Here is a 21,576-nt window from a genome sequence, read left to right as displayed (position 1 = left end):
AGCGATGTAAACAAACAAGTTAGTGACGTATATTTCTACATAACTTTTTTGACAGAAAAGATATGAAAACATTTCTCAGCCTATAAAAGACTATGTTATTTTCTGCTTCTAATCGTGTGAAGTATTTAAGATTTGCTTGTTTTTAATGAGGCAATCCTTGACCAAAATTTCAACTTGACGGAATTTTGTGATCGATGCAATGCTAAAATTATTAATCATTGAAATACAAGCACATCTATTTCACACGTGTGGAAGTCCATGGTGACCCATGGCGACCTTTGTAAGAACACCTTTGAAGTCACGTGATTCCAAACCTTGTACATGACGTAGAATTAATATTACATGTGTAAGTTTCAATAAAAACAAACAATTTTTTATTTTGATATTTTTATTATTGTGTTTTCTCACATTTTCTAGCAAGTAATTTCTCTCAGTATACATCCCAATTCTGCATTCGTATTGGCGAAAGTACAGAAATATCATATATAATTACAGATAGTATAATTATAATCTCATATACATACAAAACGTCACTGCATTACATGTATCAAATCTTATTTACAATACGTAACAAACAACAAGTATAAATAATATCTCTCAACAATTTATAAATATATAAGCAAACATTATGTTCAACATATATTTTTAGATAAAAATGTTTAGTGGTGTTTATATAAATCCATATTTACGTATTATGTTTATATGACACATTTCAATTGAAAAAATACGAATGGAACCATTCAGAAAACAACAGAATGTAATTTCGTACATAAATAAACATTTTCATGACCTGGCCCCAATTTCTCGAAACTTCTTAAAGTTAACAGGTTTAAGTAGCTTATTTCAATAATATAATACATCCTTAAATTTGATTTTGATTAAGTAAAAACGGCATAAAGATTATTACTATTTAAAGTCTAAAAATCCTAAAACAAAGTAACTTAAATAACACAAATTATAGAAAAAACAAAAATAGTGAAATAGGGGCCAAATCTTTGGTGAAATAAAATTTTAAGTATACAATACATATTTTGTTAGACATAAAAGCCCTGAAGCGAGGCTAAGCACTCTTTCGGTTTCGGAAGTAATTTCGGTGGTCGCGGAGGAGCCTTTCTCAGGGGTACCCTCGGTGGTAACTTTGGGGGAACGTCCTCAGAATCCCGTGACGTCACACTCATCGCAAAACTTGACGTCGATCTGTCACTAGAAACTGACGTCATCGATGACGATATAGATGATGACGTCACTGATGTCAATGATTGCACGGATTTGTTGTCCGAGTGTTCCGAATTTGTGGAACCGTTTGATGTTCGGGATGATCGTGATGAACGTGATGACGATCTGGAATGTGACGTCACGTTTCGACTGTCTGTTGGTGTCGATGACGTAGGCCGAGGTTTGCCTGTGACGTCAATTGTAATGACGTTGCCGTCGTGGTCCTTCGTTTCCCAAACATTATCTGAGACCGGTTTGCACACATTGGGAAACAGGGGGACTAAACTTCCAACATCTGGCACTCTAAATTGTAGTTTTACGGAATTAAGTGGACGTGGTGAGGTGTCCCCCTTAAGCTTCTTCAACGCGAGTTGCACGTCATAATGGCCACGAGAGTACACTGTAAACAAACAGAAATCGTCTTTACTTGTGTCCGGTTCAAAACCAATGATCAACTTGTAAAACGCAATCATATCGTTCCATGATTCTTCACTGGTAAATAGCACTATTCTTAGAAACTCCTTCCCACAATGCACCATTCGTAGCGCCCAGAGCGGAAGCTCCTCTGACGTATAAAAGTAGTCCGTACTGTTGTAGGGATACAAGTTTATTTTTCCTTGACCGACTTGTTCCGAATGGTGAAACCTCCAGGGCGGTTTTTCAAACCGTCGTTTCGCGGACTGTATCCGCTCATACCCTAGTGGTCCTTCCTCGCTCAGGAAGAGCATGACTGCAATGCTGGGCATGCGCGCGACACGCTGGGGCTGGTTGAATGACTGGTTAACGTTGTCATCGTCGTGTGTGGGGGAGCTGACCTTGAATATATGGAGGTCAGCGTCCACCCAGTCCACCACCGGGCGGTACAGCTCTGCCAGTGGCAACACCTGTAAAAAGGGGGAGATAAACAGTATTAAACAAAATTGCCAATGAAATTGTAAAATCAATACTAAAAGTACATGAGACCAATTAAACAAATAATAGAGACTAGTATTTAACCTAAAAATACATGTTTAGAGATTACCGGTTTATTTTAAACAAAGTCAGTTTTTTTTTCTCAGATAATATTCAAATCTAAATTACAGTCGAACCCCGATGGCTCGAAATCGCATGGCTCGATTTTGTTGTTGGCTCGAACTACATTTTAAGGACCAATTTCCTTTTACTGAAGGTAAGCATTCCCGCCTGGCTCCGATGCTCGAGGTGTTTTCGCCGGAGTTCGAGCCAGCGGGGTTCGACTGTACTATACTATACTATAACGTTTTTGGAATAATTAAGCATGCACAGCCAGAAAGCAAAACGACCTTTATCTGTTTAGCAAATGCACATCATGTCTAAAATAAATATGTTCATCGGAATGACATTACGACACTCACAACACGAGAGCAATTATGTATTACAATTTGTCTAATAGAAAATAAACATGAATGTCCCTGTCGGACGGTCGTACCTCGTGCTGGTGTACCAGGAAGTGGAGCTGAAGCCGTCGGGGATCGCTGGTCACCATGACGACGTCAGACTCCGAGCTCGCGCAGCTCGAGTCCGCGCTTCCAACGTCTGTTGCCTCCGCTGACCGGATGGAGGATAGGGACGACAGGCTGCACCCTTTGAAATAAGCGAAAGTGGGTAAGTATAGGCATAACAAAATTGTTGAAATATGTATTACAAATCTTAAACAGGAAGATTGTTAACATACGTATAAGAACAAAATTGATCAATTATAAATACATTTACATGACCGCCCAATGCATGATTAAGGTATTTTTTGATTTTTCCGCTTGAGAGTTTGTGACAAATATTACATATTTTATAAAGCATATGTAACTTATTAAATTCTTAAACAATTACATCATTCTTACAATATGATACTCACTAAACATCGTATAATTGCTATATATATCCATATCCATGTAGCTAAATTTGGTCACACTATAAGAAATATGCAATATCTTGCACTACAAATCATTCCGAACATTCATTTTTCAACACTATTAGTTTACACAGGACATTTTCACAGCAACGCCGATGACAGATTGACATTGTAAATATTTAATTGCAAAATATGGACCCTCACGTCTTTGTAACAATCTAAAGAGCTCAAGCACAAAAATCAATTCGATTCCAGCTATCGGTGATACTTTGATCAATTAGTGAATTAATGAGAATTCAGCATATGTCGGTATTTTACGGTAGCGTTCGGAAGATTTCGGCACCTATATGTTTCGTTCCAATCGAAAATTCTCGGCGATTTCCGTGATATAAGCCGAGCGCAATCCGATTCAATTCGTTCATCACCGGAAATACCCGATTCAAAAATCGGATCAATACGGAACCCAGCGGGTAACACGTGGTGCCGGCTTGTTTCCTTTGAAGTAAAGCACAGAAACTGGACTAGCTCTGATTTCAGTCATTTTATGTCCGATTAGCAAAAGTGGATTTGCATAGAAATCTCGAATGATATTGCTCATGATAAAGACTTCTTAAATAACATTTTTGAAACATGATCCAACAGCCTGAATAAGGTCTGTTGAATAAAAACCAGAGTCTTAGCTTGGCCAAAATTTGTCATTCTCTTTTTAAAAATTCGAAAACTACACCCGAGACAAAACATTTTCAATCGTGTAATAGCGATAATAGTCAAATTCACATGTTTATCAATCAACTATTTTCTTTCTCCACCTTAAAGATGTCGTGTTTTTACTATACTTCATGCTATAAACTTATACAAATGCAATATGCGATGTAAATATACTTAAAATATGTTTGATCAGCCGGTAAATCAATGTATTTGCTACTTCTCAAAAGTTTATTTTTAAGTTTACGTTCCTTTGCGAAATATCGTTTTGTTTGATCCAGCAGCGTTTTCAATTTGACAAATTAGCGCTATAATTGTGTCTGATTTCTTCAATGAATAGTTTGCTTGAACCAATTATTCGGCAAATTCATTCTTATTTTATGAGTTTTCTGGGTGTGCTCACTTTTTATAAGATACATTCGCACTGAACTACCGTATATAGTATTTTATACAACATTCGATGTATTTTAACTTAAAGCTGCACTCTTACATTGACAACTTTTTTTCTTTTTTTTTTGTCTTGGAACGAGCCATTTTTTTGCGAAAATCCATGGAAACCAGCGATATAAAATTGCTGACAAAAAATTAGATGGCAGATTTTCATATTTAAGTTAAAAAAATGATGTTTTATGCATTTGAACGGTTTAAGCCATAAAGCATTAATTTTCAAACGGAAATATGAATATCTACGATCTGATTTTTTGTCAGCAAACTTGGTTTGCATACATTTTTGCAAAAAAATAGCTCTTTCCAAGACAGAAAATAAAAAAAAGTTGTAAAAATGGTATTTCTGTGAGAGTGCAGCTTTAAGGTATTTGATGTATAATAATAAAGATATTCTATTTCATCGGGTCGTTTATTTGGATAGAATCGGTTATGATAAGATAATAAACAAGACTTAGTACAGTTTTCGAATTCACTACACTGGACATACGGACGTGTTTAACATAGTAAAGTAAAACGTGGCTAATAAATGCAACGTTCCTGTCTTAATTTCCATACTGGACAGGGTCGGGCGAACACCCTCCGTATAAGGTTGTTACCACCGCCGTATATACACGTGGTCAGGTATATAGAGATATAGGGACGGTAGAGGGGAGACTTACCGTCAAATGAGGAGGAACCAGACGACGATGTACCGGAAGTGGATGCTGACACGCTGCCTCGCCGCGACCTGCAATATATAAAACACTTGTGTAAATATATTTATACGAAAGATACGCCCAGAACAAAAGTATCCATCCCTTACAAATAAAGTGCCTATACGTCCCTACAAAAGTATGCATCCCTTCCAAATAAAGTGATTCAGGGGCTTCCATTTACACCATAGCCGATGTCTCGCTATTTTTTCAGGCAAGTTTAGGTACCCACATGCAGTAATATACAAATATATCTTAAAGGATACAGTTATAAGCGTAATAAGTTCCGAGAATAAAAACATATACTATCGGTAACTCACCTTAATTCAAATAATTATTTTAACATTCAGCTGAAAAATTGTCACTTGAAGCTGATTTTTTTTTATTCTCATCCTATATAATAAAATTTAGACTACAGTTTAATCACGGTTTTCCCCTGTCTGCCTGCACAGCGTACAGCTTCGCTTAATTCCTTACAATGCATTTTATATAATAAAAAGAACACACAACTATTAAACTAAGAGCACTTTAACTGTTTTTATAATCCGGCACAAAATAATCATTTGACAGAATCAGAGAGCAGATCTCCAAACAATGCCTTTTAGAGTGCTTGTTTCCACCAAATTCCGATGAAAATTGGCTAAAACTGTGATAAGCAATTTTGCCGGCCGTCATAAATAAATCAAAGTCAAGTGCATAAGGAATTAAGAATGCTTGTTAAACGTATAGACATTTGATGGGACACAGATTTTTTCAATACACTTGAGTCTGTCAATAGATTGTTTGTTTTACGATCGGTTATTGTTTATATTTCGATTATTCTGACTGAGTTTGTTTACTCTATGTCTCTAAATATCACGGTATACGTGAAAAATAGTCCCAAAAACCATTGTCTCAATCTAATGTCTAAATCTAAAGATTATCATACATGTGATATAAGATTACAAATCTTTGGAATGGGGGGGGGGGGGGGGGGGCAATTATTGAATCTACATGTTTTGTACAAAAGATCGACAGTCTATCTACCGGACATTATAGATCAGGCCGGTATTCATAAAATATAAAATATCTTCAGTTATTTTTTAACTTAAATCGATTGTACAAAAATGTTCATAGCCAAATTCAAAGAATTGTATTAATGCTTTTAACATTAAAGCATGTCTTTTCAAGATGGCCGATGAAAAAAATGTTTTTCAGCATTATGAATTGTTTTTATATCATACGCCCAATGAGATACGTAAAATAGGGAAGTGACTTAAGTTAGTCATACCGTGTATGCGGTGTGAATACCAGCCCAGGGCCTGCATTCATAAAACATCTTAAGTTATTTCTTAACTTAAAACGATTCTATAAAACTGTTCACTGTCATGTTAGAGAAACAGAATCAGTGTTTTTAACATTTTTAAAAAAGAAATATTCAATACAACGAATGAAGATAAAGTATTTAAGATATTATTAAATTTATTATATCATAGGACTAGTGGATGCTTAAACTTAGGAAATGACTTAAGATGTTTTTAAATACCGACAAAGATACTGATAACATTAAATTGATTAAACTTTTAAGAAAACAAAACATTCTAAATCTGTCATTCAAGCTCATGAGGCCAAACATTATAATGGTTTGGTTAGGGTTACATCCTTTTCAAAAACAGGTAGGGTAAAGTAGCTAGGCTTTTTTATTATTAGTCTGTACGTAATTGTCCTCAATGGAGAATGTTGTTTAAGTAATATTCTGTATAAGGATTCAAAGGTTTTAAACTACAAAGTTTAACACATACTTAAAAAAAACTGACAATAAAAACGGTAGGGTCGGCGTCTATTTCGAAGATAGGGTCGGGTTACCCGAACCAATTGCTTTTTTGTTTAGGCCTAAGCAGAAAAATACACTTAAATTAGATTAATAACGTTTCAGTCGATTTCAAAAAAAATATTTCATTTTCTGACTGAATAACATTTGAACAATACTAGTGCAGATTGTATCACTTAAGTTTCAGTAATATTGTCGTATAATGTTATACATTCCTCATTATGGTATTTACCATATCATATAACATATCTGACAATGTGACATACCTACTATTGGCTTTATTTATGACAATTTTTCATGCAATAATATTTAACTTATGTTCTCAAAACAATTTGATTGAGTTCAAATATGAAGTTTCAGATTACATTCCTTTGTTAATTTATAATGAAAACTATCTACTAAGAGGTTATTACCATTCAAATAAAAATGGTCAGCATGTGCTGTTGCATAGAAAAAGAATTAACGCAATGGGAAGAAAACCCGGAACAGAACAGAACAGAACACAAATAATAGAGACAAAATAGTGAAAAACAGAATTAACATGAATACTACTAGCTCGGACTGTTGGAGTAAAGCCTGTTTTGAACCTTTCCAATATGACAGTAAGTCTGTCAACCATTTAATATTATATGTTTATGATAAGTAAAATTAAAAGTATAAATACGCTTCGACTGCTGTGATTAAGCCAGACTTTAAGTCAGATATTGGGTATTACAGACAGCAGTCAGCTAACCTTTTGGTGTTTGGTACCCATATTAAAGGTTTACCTCCCCCTCTCCCCCTACCGCCCCACCCAGATATTGCGTACCTCTACATGAGCCCCTTCCCTAATGGTCGAGTACGAACATCTCACATTGTTCTAACAAAATTGAAGTAAACTTTTTCATTGGCTGGTGTGTGTGTGGTGAGGTGTGTGTGGGGGGTGCTCAGCTGCATATTGATACCATTCAAAGGTGTACTATCTGATTTTATTATACTTAGAACTAATATTATTTAAATAAATGGATGTACATAAATATTGCAATATGGAAACATTGAAATATTCATAGAAGACCATTGACTGCGATCTTTTACATGTATCAATACATTGCCAAGTATTTGATTTTCTTCAAGCTGCATAAAATCCTCGAGTCAATATACAAATTCAGAATCCTGCATGGCGTGATGGCATTTATACAAAAGTATCCATATTCATTCAAACAGCTTGATTCAATCTATTTATGAAATATCCCTACAGAATGTTGCAGATAAAATCCATCGACCGTTTCATCTTCAGAAATACATCTTCAGAATTTGTAATCGATAGAAGTCCTGACATCTAAAAGCACATGTCTGATTCTAATCAACTTGAAACATCGATAACTATCGCTTGTTATCTGTTGTGAATGAGTGTCAATGTCTTTCGGTATTGTCTTTTTTCAAAGTAACCACTCATGCGATAAGCGCCCAAATACAAAATAATTGTTTTCGATTTTGTTTTTAAGATCGTTATTTTTTTATCGAAACCATTGAAAAATTTATTGTTTTTACATTGTGTTCTATAGATCTGATCGTGTATGATATAATAAACAATACCCTACATAACATTATCAGCTTCGATGTAATAAAAATACTTAAGTCAAATCTCAACCTTAGGCTAAACTCAATTTATCACATTTAAGCAAATTATGATTCAAAATCTTGCATGTTTTGTTATATTTAAAAAAAAACAACATATTTACTTATAGAATGTGTTAAAAACAGATTTGTCAATAATTCAAAGAAAACTTATTTTAGATGAAAACAACATACTTGGGTAATTGTTATAAACATTGGGAAATATTCAATTACATTTTATACTGTAGATTTGTTTTTCTTCGGAATCTTGACCAAAAGTTTTTGATCAGCATATTCTATGAGAGAATCGTCTTCTTAAAGGCTTAAAAACATGAATGAGTTTTAATAACTTTTACTGTTTTGTGGTAAAATGAGTTGAGTCTGAAATTGAGATTTGACTTAAGTATTTTCGTGATTTTTGGGACCGATCATCAACCAAGAATTTAACACACATCCATAGAACGTCTGTAAAAATGTTCACAGCATAAGCCCCTATAAAATAACTCTTTATAACTAATCCACAAAAACACTGATTATTAAGGTCAATATGCAAGTTGCAGAAATACGAAGAGAAAACTAGAAAGACTGGCTAGACGGAACAAGTTCAACCGTTCGGATGGACGGGCAGAAGCTTGTTGGATAGTCAGTTATAAAGGGTTTTCATTATTTACCTGTAATCCCAAAATGGGTAGCTCTCCGTCTCCTCCTGCGCACGTCTGGCCTTCGCCACTCTCTGCTTGTACGTCCGTTTCAAGTACGTCTCCATCACGTCACGTCAGAATTTACGTCACGTTGACGTCACTTTTTGTTAACCTCAAATTATCTCAAGTTTGAGGGGTCGGTAATAATATATATTTAACGATATAATGATTTAATACATTCCAAAAGACGTCTCTATGATTTCACGTAACAACAACTCTCATACTCAGCTCTGCTGCTGTACATATATTGACGTCAACGCATTACGTCCCCATTACGTACATTAAGTATTGTAACACTGTTTAGCACTCCGAGTCTTAAACCTTAAATATTTGAACACATCCAGGTTTGTCAAAAAACATTCAGTTTTAAATTCACACAAGTTTCACAAGAACAGAGGTCAGATGTCTATCAACGACCAATGGCGATAAATAATTGAACACTATCCTTTTGTCCCCGTTTGAATATATCGCTTTATCTTCTTCAATCGGTCAGTGTCTTCAATAACTCAACTTTCACTACGACACGAATTAATAGCCACTATATATTTCTAGTATTCCATTCAGATCACCTTAAAAGGTCCGCTTAGTTGTCCATAGACTAAATTATAGAGCTATTAAAAAGCCCTATCACACTTTTCAATCTTAATTCACTGCGCTAAATGCTCCCTCTACTAAATGGTCCACATTCAATTTTCTTCCAACCGCCTGCGTAGATATTTAACTTTCACTGAAAAAATCAATCAAAAATATTGAGAAATATCGTATAGAAAGTGCATATATTTTGAATAAAGCTTGTTTAAATAATAATTTCATTGTGTTCCGTGTTTACTTTTGGCTAAAGAAAACATACATCTTGTCCTGTACATCGCTTAGTTTATTACAAAACTTGTATCATAATTGTAAAACTTTGATGAAAATAAATTACACAATATACGATATATCTATCGTTGAAAACAAGAAGTTGTTCGAAATGAACATTAATGTTATACTTTTTCCTTTTTAAAGTCGCAAAATAAACTAGTCTTGATATGTAATTCAACTTCAATCGCTAACGCCCTATTTTCATACAGTTTGATCTTCAATTTAACTTAATACTAAATTACTGATCGACCTTGTGACACAAATGTTATTAAGTGCGCTATTTAGAGCACTTTAAATACCTATCGATAATTCAATACACAGCTGCGTCTTAAAATCGTTATAATTTGTCAAATAAGAGATTATACAATAATATTTTAAACAATATTCGATAAACTTCCTGTATATGTTCATTCTTAATTCCTAAAAAAAATAATAATCATAATCCAGTATAAAACCGCTTTAGGAATTAAAACACCGCAGTAATAAAAACACGTGTTTCTCTTACCATGTAATCATGCGAAATGCTATTTCAGTGATTAAAACAATTTAAATTTCTATAAACAAATTGTCAAACACTTCAGATTACATTCACCGTCAAAGGGACGTTAAACACCGTAACGATAAAACGTCAAGTGTTACAATTGCAATTTGGTCAGTATTGATGTCAAAGATGAAACTGACAGATAACGTCAAACATCAATTTCCGAAATGACTTATATCCCTTAAAGCTGTTGTTTAAATTGTGTTTTCCCGTTGTTTCCGTTAAATTGAATGAGACTTCTCAAAATAATTAAGTTGAGAAGAAAATAGCGAGAATTAGCGCGGACGTTAATTGTCGTTTGATTTGCAATTTGAACGCGCGAAAATAAGATGTCGCCTGCATCATCAAGTTGTTACAAACAAAGAGATTTGATGAAAAAGTTTGCAAATTGTTTCAGATTCAGTTTAAAATAAAGATATTATTTAAAATAACAGAACAGAACAGAACATTTATTCGACTTAATCATAAAAAGCTTACAACAATATGTATAGAAACCAAAAACAACAACATGGCATGTGACAATTATAACATAAGTTATATTAATAGATTTATTACGTGTAACATAAATATCGTGAATGTGTATGAAATTAACAAGAATGTTGTCAATATTTAGGTATAATATGTGAAGATAATAAGTAATAATTTGGGTGATGTATAGATATGTATTTCTTTATATATACACACACTGATTTACTTTCAATTATTATAACCAAAAGGTCCATTATGCTGAGTGTAACATATAATTTTGTGGCTGACTTGTGTAAGATTAATATTGTTTTATGAAAAACAAAATATATGTATGTTACATAGACATTTAAAAACGGGCACTTGTTAATAAAGCACATTAAGTCAATTTCCTAAAAAACATAGTCGAATTAATATATATTAGTCAGAGTTTTGTAATTAAAGTATGATTTTTGATTAACATTTATGAGACGAAAAAAAAATATAGATGATATCGTATAACATGTACGCTTTTTAAATTAGGAAAAGGCTTAAAGTGATACTGGTTTTTAAAATCAATATATACACATGTTTAATAAACATAAAATTTAAGTGATCAACTTTTAAATACTTAATAAATAATGTTTTAATGGAAAATATTAATTACTGACAAAAAGATTGTAACCGTGTATTTAATAACTGAAAATTCACTAATATTAAATGACTGGTGGGTCCTAAAAGAATTTCAATGATCAATTACCGTCTCATAAGGTAGAAACACCGTGTATTCTGCACCTTTCTTGCTAACTAAACACAGTATCCTTCTTATGAACCATTATTTTCGATATTTATTCATCCTTTTCGGTAAATGAAAACAATTCTATTATTTAGTGCAATAATAGACATGGATTTAAATTGTTTTTGTTGGATAAATGGCGTACCAGTCTAACCTCTTTTGATATTGTTATTTATGCATGCATATGTTTATTAATTTTCTCTTTCATTTATATACTTAATATGCCATTAATTGATTAGAAATGATTATGTCACGTGATATATGATGTAAATTAAACGTATCATGTAACAAGAAACAATATGTTTACGTTACTTAATAAATATGTTTGAATCTTGAATCTATTAATTGTGATACATCTTATTTTGGAGTAAGAGTGAATAAATAACTTAAGATGATTTGTGAATACCGACACTGTGTTTCAGTATAAAATAAATTCTACATTTCTACACATTGAGAGAAATAAGGTAAGTTTGTTTTAACTTTTTAATAACATTTACTGTTACTGGAAGGAAGTGAATCTTATCAAAGACTATGAAAGTCCTTTATTATTAAAGGGGCTGTCTTACGTATGATAAAATAGCGAAATAAATAGAAAATTGTCGAAAACTGACATAAACTTGGCATCGATGTGTACAATGCATTGAAACTTACTAACTGAAGTTTAGCAGTTTTTTTCGTATTTTGTCATTAAAATAGATTACTGGGTATGTCTACCACGTAGAATTCATTCCTTATGCGTGATTGGCTAGTCGGTGTTATCACGTGATATTACCGAGGTAGGTGTATAGCTTAATTATGTCACCCAAATAGTATAAGCCTTTGTAGCTCAGCGAGTAAGACACTGGACTTCATTTTTGGCGACGAGGGTTCGAACCCGGTCTCCGACACAATATTTTTGTTATATTTTGGTACTTTTTTACAATTATGATATCAAAGCTTAACACATTCTATTAGATAATTGTCCTGAGATTCGTTACAGAAAAAACCTCTTTTTGGTGCCAATCTGTGACACAGTCCCTTTAAGGACTGGTTCAATTTTATATCAATATTATACATGCATGTATAACTCAAGCATGGGTGACAAAGTAGTATTACATTCTAGATGTATATTAGTTATGGGATAAATATAGCACCATAGCTGTTTGCCAAATGATTTAAAATAACAAAAAACTATAAGTATAACCTTATTACTCCTGTACGATTTCCAGGAACGTTGAACATGTTAAACTAGTAACAATGTGTTATAATGCATCCCTTGTATCATTAGTGTTTAGGATTTTGCCTCCGCAAATAAGATCGCCAGTCAAATAAACATTATTCATTATACTCATTCAAAAGAAACAGTAAATCCATTAAGCAGCTTACAACCACCAAATATAGTCATTGTTTGGTTCTCATTCAGTGAGTTATTTCGAAGTTAGAGCATGCGTCCGTCCGTCCGTCTGTCCGTCGGTATGTCGGTATTATATCTGTCTTTATATCTGTCTGTCCGTCCGTCCATCCTGCCTGCCTGCCTGCCTGTCGGTCGGTCGGTCGGTCGGTCGGTCGGTGTCTACAGTTCACCGTCAAATAAATTATTAAGGGACTATCTGTGCGAACGGGGAATCATCATATGATTATGCAATCTCCATTCAATACAATTATAGACCTATGTAAATACAAACATCCAAAAATTAAATTCCTTGTTGTGCATAAAGTATATAACAACATATAACTCGAAACGTTACAACTATGATGTATTTATAATATACACTTAATTCAAAGTTGCACTCTCACAGATATACCCTTTCATAACTTTTTATTTATTTATTTTTGTCTTGGAAGGGGCATTTTTTTGTGCGTAAATATCTGCAAACCAATGAAAAAAGATTGTTCACAAAGGATCAGATCGCAGGTTTTCATATTTCCGTTCGAAAATTAATGTTTGATGGCTTAAACCGTTAAAAGATTTAATAAAAATGCATTAAACATCAATATTTGAACTTAAATATAAAAATCTGCGATCTTTATTGTCAGCAGTCCTATATAACTGGTTTATTTGCATTTTCGCAAAAACTGGCTCGTTCTAAGACAAATAATAAAAATAATTGTCAAAACGTTCAATCTGTGAGAATGCAGCTTAAATATAAAGAGGAAATAAATAAAATAAAAACACGCCAACTCACATTTAACTTTTCACACAATATCCCAAAAACGTAAGTCGGTTTAATTGAAGAGAAACACACAATAGAACTAACTTAAAACGTCGTAAATGTTTGTTCCAAAATCTTGAAAGAAACGAAACTCTGTAAAATAATATTCAGCTCACTGCACTAAAAGAAAACATGTTTTTAAGTGACAACTTATTCTACAGGATCAATACATAGGCACAAACAAGTGTTCCGAATCACTGGATCACACTGTGATAGAATCTGCTTGAAACAAAGCCCTGAAATGAAACAATAGGAGCCACAAGATATACCATAACAGATCCACACCCGAGACAATATTAACAAATGCTTTAAAGTGACACTCTTATTCAAAATCAATACATACACATGTATAACATACACTTTTGAGTGATAAACCTTCAACTACATATGATTACTAAATAATGCATTTATGGAAAATAATTAATTACTGCTAACAGTATTATAACCGTGTAGTTAATAGCTGAAAACGCAAACATATTAAATGATTGGTGAATGCTAAAAGATTAACTGCGATCTTCTATCGTCTCAGAAGGTAGAAATGTCGTGTTTTTGCCTCACATTTCTTATAAATTAAACTCGATATCCTCATAAGCACCATTAATATTGACATTTATTCATTCTTTTAAGTATATTAAAACAATTGTATTAAATATGTTATATCTTATTTGGGAGTAATAGTACATCTTTAAAAGTAGGGCTTCATCAATATGTAATCGTTATGTTTACAGTCGGGTTTAGAGCCTCGACTGTTGACCATGTAATCGATACCTGGACCTTTACCAGCTCTCTAGACTGCCGTATCTATTGTTATTCCATTAAAGGCGTACACAGGTACCAACTTACACCCACTAATCTATTGTTGTGTCATTAAAGGCCCACTCACATAGTTTTGGTATAGTTGGAGTTATGATGGAATATTTCCTTCACATATACGCGCTAATGTTGTATCATTTCTTTATCTGAAGGTTAAAGTCTAAAGGTTAAAGGCACATATACACGAGCTGATGATGTATTGTTTCTTTATCTGAAGGTTAAAGTCTGAAGGTTAAAGGCACATATACACGAGCTGATGATGTATTGTTTCTTTATCTGAAGGTTAAAGTCTGAAGGTTAAAGGCACATATACACGAGCTGATGATGTATTGTTTCTTTATCTGAAGGTTAAAGGCACATATACACGAGCTGATGATGTATCGTTTCTTTATCTGAAGGTTAAAGACACATACACACGTGCTGATGATGTATTGTTTTTTTTATCTGAAAGTTAAAGGCACATAAACACGAGCTAATGATGTATCGTGTCTTTATCTGAATATTAAAGGCACATATACACGAGCTGATGATGTATCGTTTCTTTATCTGAAGGTTAAAGTCTGAAGGTTAAAGGCACATATACACGAGCTGATGGTGTATCGTTTCTTTATCTGAAGGTTAAAGGCACATATACACGAGCTGATGATGAATCGTTTCTTTATCTGAAGGTTAAGGGCACATGCACACGAGCTGAAGATGTATTGTTTCTTTATCTAAAGGTTAAAGGCGCATACACACGAGCTGATTATGTATCATTTCTTTATCTGAAGGTTAAAGGCACATGCACACGAGCTGAATGTGTATCATTTCTTTATCTGAAGGTTAATGGCAAATATACACGAGCTGATGATGCATCATTTCTTTATCTGAAGGTTAAAGGCACATGCACACGAGCTTAATGTGTATCATTTCTTTATCTGAAGGTAAAAGGCACATATACACGAGCTGATGATGCAGCATTTCTTTACCTGAAGGTTAATGGCACATGCACACGAGCTGGCCTGTATCATTTCTTTATCTGAAGGTTAAAGGCACATAATGAGCTCATGATGTATCGTTTCTTTATCTGAAGGTAAAAGACACATTCACACGTGCTGATAATGTATCATTTCTTTATCTGAAGGTTAAAGGCACATGCACACGAGCTGAACGTGTATCATTTCTTTATTTGATGGTAAAGGGCAACTACGCACGAGCTGATGATGTATCATTTCTTCATTTGCAGGTTAAAGGCACATACTCACGAGCTCATGGTATATCATTTCTTTTTCTGAAGGTTAAGGGTACATACACACGAGCTGATGATATATCAATTCTTTATCTGAAGTTTAAAGGCACATACACACGGTTTCATATATGAGTAAAACCCTTCGCATAACGTCTTTTTTCAAAGAGACCCATACATAAGTAAAGACCTGGCTCCAATATCAGGTAAATATGTAAGTCAAATCTCAATCTCAGTCTTAACTCATTTATCCAGATGGCATGGAAACAAAACAAATTCAAAATCCTTTTATGATCATTCTATCAAAGAATATGTCGATTTACGTCTTCCAAGATTCCAAAATATCACACAGCCATAATAGATGTATTTGAGTTCAATTCTTTGTTTTTAACACATATACGAGTATTTTATCTGCTTTAAAATTAGTTTTCTTTCAACTATTGATCTACACATTCTTTGAGAAATAAACGTTTTCAAAACGTGTAAAAGTATGCATGATTTTGTATTAAACACTGACTATTTAAATCATAGCATTTTGGCGAACGAATTTATTTTTATATGATAGAATTATATGATAGCAACAGATGATTTAATAAGATAGCGACTTTGTGTTAGATATATAGCCTGTTTGGATGTATGTTTCTTGAGCTACACATTAAGGTTTACATAAATTAAAGTATGCATGCTAATAAGTAAACTTATCAGATTATTGTAGCATCAAACGTTTCACTTTGCACCACAACAATACAAGCATCAGTTATAAAACTTTTCACTTTGCAGCCCAACAATGCAAGCATCAGTTATCAAACGTTTCACTTTGCACCCCAACAATACAAGCATCAGTTATCAAACGTTTCACTTTGCAGCCCAACAATACAATCATCAGTTATCAAACGTTTCACTTTGCACCCCAACAATACAGGCATCAGTTATCTAACGTTTCACTTTGCATCCCAACAATACAAGCATCAGGTATCAAACGTTTCACTTTGCACCCCAACAATACAAGCATCAGGTATCTAACGTTTCACTTTGCACCCCAACAATACAAGCATCAGTTATCAAACGTTTCACTTTGCACCCCAACAATACAGGCATCAGGTATCTAACGTTTCACTTTGCACCCCAACAATACAAGCATCAGTTATCAAACGTTTCACTTTGCACCCCAACAATACAGGCATCAGGTATCTAACGTTTCACTTTGCACCCCAACAATACAAGCATCAGGTATCTAACGTTTCACTTTGCACCCCAACAATACAAGCATCAGTTATCAAACGTTTCACTTTGCACCCCAACAATACAAGCATCAGTTATCAAACGTTTCACTTTGCACCCCAACAATACAAGCATCAGTTATCAAACGTTTCACTTTGCGCCCCAACAATACAAGCATCAGTTATCAAACGTTTCACTTTGCACCCCAACAATACAAGCATCAGGTATCAAACGTTTCACTTTGCACCCCAACAATACAAGCATCAGTTATCAAACGTTTCACTTTGCGCCCCAACAATACAAGCATCAGTTATCAAACGTTTCACTTTACACCCCAACAATACAAGCATCAGTTATCAAACGTTTCACTTTGCACCCCAACAATACAAGCATCAGTTATCAAACGTTTCACTTTACACCCCAACAATACAGGCATCAGTATCAAACGTTTCACTTTGCACCCCAACAATACAAGCATCAGTTATCAAACGTTTCACTTTGCACCCCAACAATACAAGCATCAGTTATCAAACGTTTCACTTTGCACCCCAACAATACAAGCATCAGGTATCTAACGTTTCACTCTGCACCCCAACAATACAAGCATCAGTTATCAAACGTTTCACTTTGCACCCCAACAATACAAGCATCAGTTATCAAACGTTTCACTTTGCACCCCAACAATACAGGCATCAGTTATCAAACGTTTCACTTTGCACCCCAACAATACAAGCATCAGTTATCAAACGTTTCACTTTGCGCCCCAACAATACAAGCATCAGTTATCAAACGTTTCACTTTACACCCCAACAATACAAGCATCAGTTATCAAACGTTTCACTTTGCACCCCAACAATACAAGCATCAGTTATCAAACGTTTCACTCTGCACCCCGACAATACAAGCATCAGTATCAAACGTTTTACTTTGCACCCCAACAATACAAGCATCAGTTATCAAACGTTTCACTTTGCACCCCAACAATACAAGCATCAGTTATCAAACGTTTCACTTTACACCCCAACAATACAGGCATCAGTATCAAACGTTTCACTTTACACCCAACAATACAAGCATCAGTATCAAACGTTTCACTTTACACCCCAACAATACAGGCATCAGTATCAAACGTTTCACTTTACACCCAACAATACAAGCATCAGTATCAAACGTTTCACTTTACACCCCAACAATACAAGCATCAGTATCAAACGTTTCACTTTACACCCAACAATACAAGCATCAGTTATCAAACGTTTCACTTTACACCCCAACAATACAAGCATCAGTATCAAACGTTTCACTTTACACCCAACAATACAAGCATCAGTTATCAAACGTTTCACTTTACACCCCAACAATACAGGCATCAGTATCAAACGTTTCACTTTACACCCAACAATACAAGCATCAGTATCAAACGTTTCACTTTACACTTTACACCCAACAATACAAGCATCAGTTATCAAACGTTTCACTTTACACCCCAACAATACAGGCATCAGTTATCAAACGTTTCACTTTGCATCCCAACAATACAAGCATCAGTTATCAAACGTTTCACTTTGCACCCCAATAATACAAGCATCAGTTATCAAACGTTTCACTTTGCACCCCAACAATACAAGCATCAGTTATCAAACGTTTCACTTTGCACCCCAACAATACAAGCATCAGTTATCAAACGTTTCACTTTGCACCCCAACAATACAAGCATCAGTTATCAAACGTTTCACTTTGCACCCCAACAATACAAGCATCAGTTATCAAACGTTTCACTTTGCACCCCAACAATACAAGCATCAGTATCAAACGTTTCACTTTACACCCAACAATACAAGCATCAGTATCAAACGTTTCACTTTACACCCCAACAATACAGGCATCAGTATCAAACGTTTCACTTTACACCCAACAATACAAGCATCAGTATCAAACGTTTCACTTTACACCCCAACAATACAAGCATCAGTATCAAACGTTTCACTTTACACCCAACAATACAAGCATCAGTTATCAAACGTTTCACTTTACACCCCAACAATACAAGCATCAGTATCAAACGTTTCACTTTACACCCAACAATACAAGCATCAGTTATCAAACGTTTCACTTTACACCCCAACAATACAGGCATCAGTATCAAACGTTTCACTTTACACCCAACAATACAAGCATCAGTATCAAACGTTTCACTTTACACCCGAACAATACAAGCATCAGTTATCAAACGTTTCACTTTACACCCGAACAATACAGGCATCAGTTATCAAACGTTTCACTTTGCATCCCAACAATACAAGCATCAGTTATCAAACGTTTCACTTTGCACCCCAATAATACAAGCATCAGTTATCAAACGTTTCACTTTGCACCCCAACAATACAAGCATCAGTTATCAAACGTTTCACTTTGCACCCCAACAATACAAGCATCAGTTATCAAACGTTTCACTTTGCACCCCAACAATACAAGCATCAGTTATCAAACGTTCCACTTTGCACCCCAACAATACAAGCATAAGTTATCAAACGTTTCACTTTGCACCCCAACAATACAAGTAAAATTATCAAACGTTTCACTTTGCACCCCAACAATACAAGCATCAGTTATCAAACGTTTCACTTTGCACCCCAACAATACAAGTATAAGTTATCAAACGTTTCACTTTGCACCCCAACAATACAAGTATAAGTTATCAAACGTTTCACTCTGCACCCCAACAATACAAGTATAAGTTATCAAACGTTTCACTTTGCACCCCAACAATAAAAGTATAAGTTATCAAACGTTTCACTCTGCACCCCAACAGTACAAGTATAAGTTATCAAACGTTTCACTTTGCACCCCAACAATGCAAGTATAAGTCATCAAACGTTTTACTTTGCAGCCCAACAATACAAGTATAAGTTTTCAATTATTGAGAACAATAACTTATCTCGATGATCAATCTTAAAGAATAATAAATCAACAAATGTATTATCTTATATCTTTTACATTCTTCGATTGAGTACAAATATATTTTATGATATAAAAATAACGTCAGTTTTTACTGCTGTTGTCGTTTAACTTGATAATCAGATATTTATGACTGTTTAACAATGTAAAAAGTAGAGAAAAGAAACACGTTCATTTGGTGTGTATTCGATACGGTGCATTGTCTTGATCTGTTTGTATTTAAACGTATAAGATGTACAAACATTTTAATCTTTATGAATTGTGACAATTGAAAACTACATCATCATCATCATCATCATCATCATCATCATCATCATCATCATCATCATCATCATCATCATCATCATCATCATCATCATCATCATCATCATCATCATCATCGTCGTCGTCGTCGTCGTCGTCTTCGTCGTCGTCGTCGTCGTCGTCGTCGTCGTCGTCATCGTCATCATCATCATCATCATCATCATCATCATCATCATCATCATCATCATCATCATCATCATCATCATCATTATCAGTAGTAGAAGCAGCAGAAGCAGCAGCAATTTACGTTATATACTTCCTTTGACTATGACATTTCGACATTGAAACGTTAGCCATGAAATTTCGACATAAACACTTTGACTTTGACATTTTAAAGTTGGCACTTTAGCTAACATTTCGACATTGAAAACTTGAGTATAACATTGAAACCTTGGCAATGACATTTCAAAATTGAAAACTTGGCTATGTCATTCCGACATTGAAACATTAGCTATGGCATTTCGACATTAGTACCTCGACTGTGACATTTCGCCATTGAAAAAACTTGGTTGGGATATTTCGACATTGACACCTTGGCTATGACTGTTCGACATTGACACTTTGGCTTTGATATTTTAACGTTGGCATGTTGGCAACGACATTTCGACATTGATACGTTGGCTATATCATTTCGACAATGACACGTTGGCTATATCATTTCAACCTTGACACGTTGGTTATGACATTTTGACATTGACATGGTGGCTAAAACATTTCGACATTGACACTTTGGTTATTACAAATTGATATTGACATGTTGGCAATGACATTTCGACATTGACACGTTAGCTATGACCTTTCCACATTGACACTTTGACTATGACATATCGACATTGACAAGTTGGCTATGACATTTCGACATTGACACTGTGGTTATGACATTTCGACATTGACACTGTGGTTATGACATTTCGACATTGACACATTGAGCTTTGACATGGACACAATGGTAATGAAATTTCGACATTGACACCGTGGCTATGACATTTCAACATTGGCAAGTTGGCTTTGACATTTCGACATTGACACATTGGCTATTATATTTCGACATTGACACAATGGCTATGACATTTCGACATTGACATATTGGATATGACATTTCAACATTGACACATTGGCTTTGACATTTTCACATTGACACATTGGCTATGTCATTTCGACATTGACACATTGGCTATGACATTTTTTA

At 34.4% G+C, this 21,576-nt stretch overlaps 1 protein-coding gene across 3 annotated transcripts; it reads right to left on the bottom strand.

Annotated features, from left to right (window-relative positions):
* Positions 1–394: 394 nt before the first annotated feature.
* Positions 395–13,976, bottom strand: LOC128219042 (protein FAM124A-like). Of its 3 annotated transcripts, none has more exons than XM_052926855.1 (5): positions 13,841–13,976; positions 9,004–9,760; positions 4,894–4,961; positions 2,663–2,817; positions 395–2,099 (listed from the first exon to the last, which is right to left on the bottom strand). In XM_052926855.1, exons 2-5 carry the CDS (start codon positions 9,096–9,098, stop codon positions 1,035–1,037), a joined length of 1,383 nt encoding a protein of 460 aa, XP_052782815.1. In that variant the 5' UTR covers positions 9,099–9,760; positions 13,841–13,976; the 3' UTR covers positions 395–1,034. The 3 variants fall into 3 exon arrangements, with proteins under 3 accessions (XP_052782815.1, XP_052782816.1, XP_052782817.1); XM_052926856.1 differs by lacking the exon at positions 13,841–13,976 and adding an exon at positions 10,023–10,084; XM_052926857.1 differs by lacking the exons at positions 9,004–9,760; positions 13,841–13,976 and adding an exon at positions 5,247–5,545.
* Between the last annotated feature and the right edge of the window lie 7,600 nt (positions 13,977–21,576).

The sequence above is a fragment of the Mya arenaria genome, chromosome 15 (genome assembly GCF_026914265.1).
Source record: "Mya arenaria isolate MELC-2E11 chromosome 15, ASM2691426v1".
Classification (NCBI taxonomy): Eukaryota; Metazoa; Mollusca; class Bivalvia; order Myida; family Myidae; genus Mya; species Mya arenaria.
This window is presented reverse-complemented; position numbering and strand designations above follow the sequence as displayed.

Coding starts and splice junctions, on each gene's coding strand:
- LOC128219042 (XM_052926855.1), bottom strand. CDS start 9,098: ATGGAGACGTACTTGAAACGGACGTACAAGCAGAGAGTGGCGAAGGCC. Junction 4,962..9,003: donor TACCCATTTTGGGATTACAG/GTAAATAATGAA, acceptor TATATATTGCAG/GTCGCGGCGAGGCAGCGTGT. Junction 2,818..4,893: donor TGGTTCCTCCTCATTTGACG/GTAAGTCTCCCC, acceptor CTTATTTCAAAG/GGTGCAGCCTGTCGTCCCTA.